The sequence below is a fragment of the Frankliniella occidentalis genome, unplaced genomic scaffold (assembly GCF_000697945.3).
Source record: "Frankliniella occidentalis isolate FOCC.00 unplaced genomic scaffold, Focc_3.1 Scaffold45, whole genome shotgun sequence".
Classification (NCBI taxonomy): domain Eukaryota; kingdom Metazoa; phylum Arthropoda; class Insecta; order Thysanoptera; family Thripidae; genus Frankliniella; species Frankliniella occidentalis.
Window position 1 is genome coordinate 1,462,885 of NW_026267175.1, and position 5,200 is coordinate 1,468,084.

Consider the following 5,200-nt stretch of genomic DNA (forward strand, 5'->3'; position numbering starts at 1 on the left):
AAGCCTTAATGATTGCATCATCTTTATTTAATAAGGATGTGTGAAATATTTTGTAGGCATCCATTTGAGTCTCAACAGCTAAGATATCCACTATTGTATTTTAATGGTGCACTATGAGTGCATAGAAAACAATTGTAGCTAACAATTATGGAAGCAAACGTGGTAAGGTACTAAGAAGATTTTCCTAAAGCTCGTCACCAGATGAGCTAGATGAAAAGCTCTTTTCAAGAGCTTCCCGTATTGCATTCATTGTTCTCTGTCTGCTTTGCTCTTTAAGATGACGGGTGAATGCTTTGAAGTCAAGGTATCTTGTGCCAGGTACTAATGCTTTAAAAGTTTGATCTTCATAGGGGCCCAAGTAATTGGAACATCCTTGTAAAGCACTGTGTTGATCACTGGGAAAAGAAAGAGGTATCAGTAATAAAATCACTCCATATTAAAGAAAACTATGAGATTCATCATACCGTAATTGCTGGCAGTTTGACCTATTAGTCAATATGCAGCGACTTGCTGATTCACTAATTTTCTGAGCAAAGTTTTGGATTTCATTCATTTCAGTGGCCATAGATTCATTACCAGAAAGAATGTCAGCGTTCGCTTCAAGAGCCTTTTTCAAATTAGTTTGTAAAAATGACTGGAGGAAAAAATGAGAGAAGCAGAATGAAGCCCATGCTAGAAGGGTTAAAGCAGAACTATACAGGCCAACTGGCTTACCTTGTAGTATTCTGATTTTGAAGAGTGCTTATTTTTCCGAACAGCAGACACTGTCTCATCTGCAAATTTAGAACCTAGTAAAAAAGTTCAAAAAATTAGCAGTTTTAAAATTACATTTCCCAATTAAATTATGCATCTTTAATATTCACCTCCATCACTTCCAGAAGTGACTTCAAATCCACTATCACCTAGTATATCTTTACCCTTGGAATCAAAGTATGTCTTCACACCTTTCACATCCTTGTATGATTCTGATTGATTACTATTATTAAAAATATGCTTGAAAGGAGTTTTTTCACTTTTCACAGTCGTCGTATTCTTATCAAATACAGTACATGATTTGGGTTTCTCCTTGGCAAACTCAGACATATCAGACTGCTTCTTTGTTTTACAGCTTTCTGTCTGAATAGGAGATACCTTTACTTTTTCTTCCATACCAGCCTTCACCTCAAAACTATCGTCAACTACTGGGCTGAAGTAGTGATTGCTTGACCCAACCAATTCTGAATTGTTCGTTGGTGATGTGCAGGAAACCTTAATTTTGCCATTACCAGTTGGATTCAAAGATAGGTCTTTAGTATACTTCATTTTTTTCTTTTCCTTCTTTTCAGTTTCAGTAGGCTGAAGACAATTATTGATTCTACTTAATGGAGGCTTGCCAGGATTTTTATTTATTTTTATGGACTGACGTATTGTTTTGCAGTTTTCCTTGTTTGCCAAAATATCAGACCTTTTATTCTTGGAAGATTTTTGTGTTTTAACTTGTTGACAAGCAGAGGGCCCCGTTTTTGAACGAGTCTTCCTGCTGGTAGCTGGAACTCTTGGAGTTTTGAATGGAGCTGGTGTTACAGAAGCATTGAAGCAATAAATATCTTTACGTTTTTGTTTCTCTGCAATTCTGTTCTGTTCTAATTCTCTCAGTTTCTTTTCCCACATATTCATTGGTTGGGTAACACTGTATTCAGTATTACCCGATGAATTGTCTTTCTTTCTCTTTACTGGAGGCGACATATTTCCTGTATTAGTTACATCTGTTTTAAAATCCACTGTCCTTTGCCCAGGCCTTGTCTTTTCCAGATAATTTTCACCATTTTTCTTAGATGGAGATTTTACATTAGTTTTAGTATGGCTAATATTTGAAGTAAAGGACACCATAGGTGGACTGTGGTATACTCTTTGAGGTGCAGGCCGTTCTTGAGAGACAGTCTCCCTGACACCACTGACTTTATGATTGTAGCTATCTATCTTATCATCATCGGAAGATATTACCACAGTGTCAAAGTCCTCACTATGATTTGTATCATGGTATGACAACCACTTTTCAACTTTTGAACTATGATCTTCGCTACTCAAGTTAGAAAGAGAGCACCTTTGAACTGGGACATCCTTTTCAATTTCCTTTGATTTAGGTTCAGATTGTAATGCCTTTTTTCCGACATAACGGGTCTTTTTCACTGGAACATAGATTTCAGTTACAAAATTGTATGATTTTCAGTATTTTCAGACTAGCTTTGTGATAGAAACAAACCTTTTGGTTCTGGTGTATTATTTAGATCCTCTTCCTTTTGTGTGTTTGGGCCTTGTAAAAACTTCAATTCACTATTCCTCTCAAAATGTTCAGCTTGTTTGCTACTGACTGAGTTGTTCTGATCTTTTTTGATTTTGTTTCGCAAGGATAGACTTTTGCGACTGTCTGGGTAATAAGGTGTCTGGAAAACCTTTGGTTTTGATTGTTTCTGTAATCCTACCGTTGGTGTCACACTTGGTGTATTGGCTGCATTACAAGTAAAGGGCACTTTAAATGGCATTCCATCTTGAATGCTAGCAGTCTGAGTTTCCAGTTTCTTAGAGGAGATATCTGTCCAAAAAGTCAGGTGTTAATAGATTCAGAAAATACCCAACATACAAAGAAATTATTAAGATGGATAACATAAAGTATTCAACTCCTCAAAATGGATCTATAATTAATATTACTTCAGTATTATGGTCTAAAATTAATATAAAAGCAAACCTTTTGGATTTTGATCTGGATTTCCTCTATTTGTGGTTTCTGAAAAAATCAGTCGACCACTTTTCTGGAATTGTTCAGTTTGTTTGCCTCTGACTGGTTTGCTTGGATCCACACGCAAAGACGGACTATTGCAACTGTTAAGGTAATAGGATGTTTGCTGGAATGGTTTTCCTTTGGAACTTTTCTGTGATTCATTGAGGGATGTAGCTGGTGTCGTACTTTGCATCTTTGCTACATTTGAGGTAGGAAAAGATACCTTATGTGGCTTCTTAATGTTATTAATAGCAGTTGCAGTTTCCAGTTTCTTGGCAGAGATAGCTGCAGAAGATAGTTTAACTCACTTACAGCCTAAGGGAAAACAAGTAAAAACCCAATGCCTGCTACAGGTTGAAACAAGGTTTTCAGCTTACTTGTATTGGACTCAACCAAACCAGCAGAATGCCTTGGTTTGGTGTTGTTGTGTGTATATCCTGTAGAGAGAGTCAACGAACAGGAACTAATTGGAGTCTGTTTCATCTGTTTCAAGATAAAGACAGACAGTTAGTTCTCTTTTAAAAAAATGAAAAGAGAAAGCAAAAGAAAAATTGATCCACAAAACTATAGAACTTACATCAGAAGCTTTTTTCAATTTATGAAGTGAATTAAGAAACATTCCACAACCCTAAAATTGAAATAAGAGCAGAATTTTTGAATATTTGACAGATAGCCTGAAATAATGATCAGTAGTACAACATACCTTTGAAAACTCTAAGGAGTAGCTTTCAATGAATGTATCACGAACAGATGGCCATTTGCTGAACCAAGTTGAAGCCTTAATGATTGCATCATCTTTATTTAATAAGGATGTGTGAAATATTTTGTAGGCATCCATTTGAGTCTCAACAGCTAAGATATCCACTATTTTTCCTAAACAAACCCTATGATAAAAAAAGAAGTTAGCTCGGCAGGATTGCACCAGGGCAAACACAAAACTTGTATGACACTTTGTTTAAACCTAGTATGAAACAGTTATTGCAGTACTCACAAATAAACTTGTAGATTTGAAAATGTTTTCACGATCTCATGTGCCTTTGCATATTTACACAAAAAACTTAAGGCTTGTAGAAGAACAGCTCTCATTTCACTATCCAAATTTTTAGAAATTAGGACAGCCATTAGACCTTTACTGCACCTGTTGAATAATTCTGTGCTCAAATCTGCACTTTTGTCTGCAAAATACTGAAATTGAGGAAAAACAAAGACATTTATTAATTATAAGGAGCTTGCTCACAATACAGAGATTACAGCAGACAATCACCCACATATATGACATAGCAAAGCTTTGTAAAATTTCTTGATAAGTCATCAAAGTTTGATGTGTTTTGTTTATGGTCACGTCGCTTGACTTCTATGAAATAGGCAAGGCATTCGGAAACAAGTTGAGCTAATTCTTTAGAAAATTGATGCCAGGGATCTTGAACCTTCAAAGAAATTAATGTAAAACGTATCAGGAAAAAAATGATCAAAATTGTGCACAGTAATTTTAAATCATTGCTTACTTGGTGGTTTGTAGAGAATTCTTCAAGGCACATGACTATGCAACTTACGCAAGTGCTCATCTGTTGAAAAGAATGATGTCGTATTAAATCAATCTCACATTGTATCCCTAAATATGCACTCTTGTATCAAATACTCACATCAGTACAGTTTCGTAACTTTTCTCTCAAATTTGCCACAACATCTGCACTTAGTATTGACTTAGGCACTGCTCGAGGTCCCTGCAATTTCTTGGTCCGAAAGTAATCTTGAATTAAAGGAGTTTCAGCATTTTGTGTAAGAATAATAGAATGAAGGGCTGGGGTTGCCATTTTCAATTGAGATGAAGCACCCCGTATTGAAGCTTTAACCTATCGAAAATTAAACGACACATTTTGAAGTTAAGTTCCATCCCAACCCCCCTATAACAAGACCAGATGCATTGAATAACGTGAGCAAGGTACATCTATCATACTCACCATATTTCTTGTCAGTGATAGGAACGGTTGAGAAAAGGCACACTAATATCGGCTTCGCGATGCAAACACATTCATTATTTCATCCGTCGGAAGTCCAAATGTGTGATTCTGTAGGCTATGAAGGTACAACGCCAATCTATCCATCAGAACCCAACGGTCAACCGCCGATTTTGTCGTGGACTTGTTTCAAGTTCAAAATTCCGAAATATGGAGTACTTCCGTGCGTGTCCAACAGTCCTATACTAGGGGAAAATATGTGTGTATTTTCGCTACGGGAATACGATTGTTTTGTGGGAAGTTTTACAGCCTACAGGTCCGGAACATCTGTAAAAAGGTGTGACAGTTCCGAATATTTCATTTATTTATTCATCTCCGTTAATTTTGGGCACGATTTAGTTCCTTACGTTGGTGGCATTGATACCAACCAAATTTTATGCGCGTCAAACGACGGCAAACAACGTAAGAAGTAGCCGAATGCGAG

General features: G+C 36.5%; 1 protein-coding gene across 1 annotated transcript; it reads right to left on the reverse strand.

Moving 5' to 3' along the window:
- Positions 1 to 101: 101 nt before the first annotated feature.
- Positions 102 to 4,989, reverse strand: LOC113208242 (uncharacterized). Its single transcript, XM_026425168.2, has 14 exons — positions 4,720 to 4,989; positions 4,402 to 4,611; positions 4,264 to 4,323; positions 4,027 to 4,185; positions 3,750 to 3,943; positions 3,462 to 3,642; positions 3,336 to 3,386; positions 3,136 to 3,241; positions 2,726 to 3,043; positions 2,243 to 2,572; positions 864 to 2,168; positions 715 to 788; positions 465 to 634; positions 102 to 395 (listed from the first exon to the last, which is right to left on the reverse strand). The coding sequence occupies exons 1-14, from the start codon at positions 4,720 to 4,722 to the stop codon at positions 185 to 187; spliced, it is 3,372 nt and encodes a 1,123-aa protein (XP_026280953.2). The 5' UTR covers positions 4,723 to 4,989; the 3' UTR covers positions 102 to 184.
- Between the last annotated feature and the right edge of the window lie 211 nt (positions 4,990 to 5,200).

Bases quoted from the DNA above. Each gene is read 5' to 3' on its own strand.
- LOC113208242 (XM_026425168.2), bottom strand. The intron at 2,573-2,725 runs GTTTGCTTTTAT...CTTTTTGGACAG, and splicing joins TCCAGATCAAAATCCAAAAG to ATATCTCCTCTAAGAAACTG. The intron at 396-464 runs GTATGATGAATC...TTCTTTTCCCAG, and splicing joins TCAAACTGCCAGCAATTACG to TGATCAACACAGTGCTTTAC.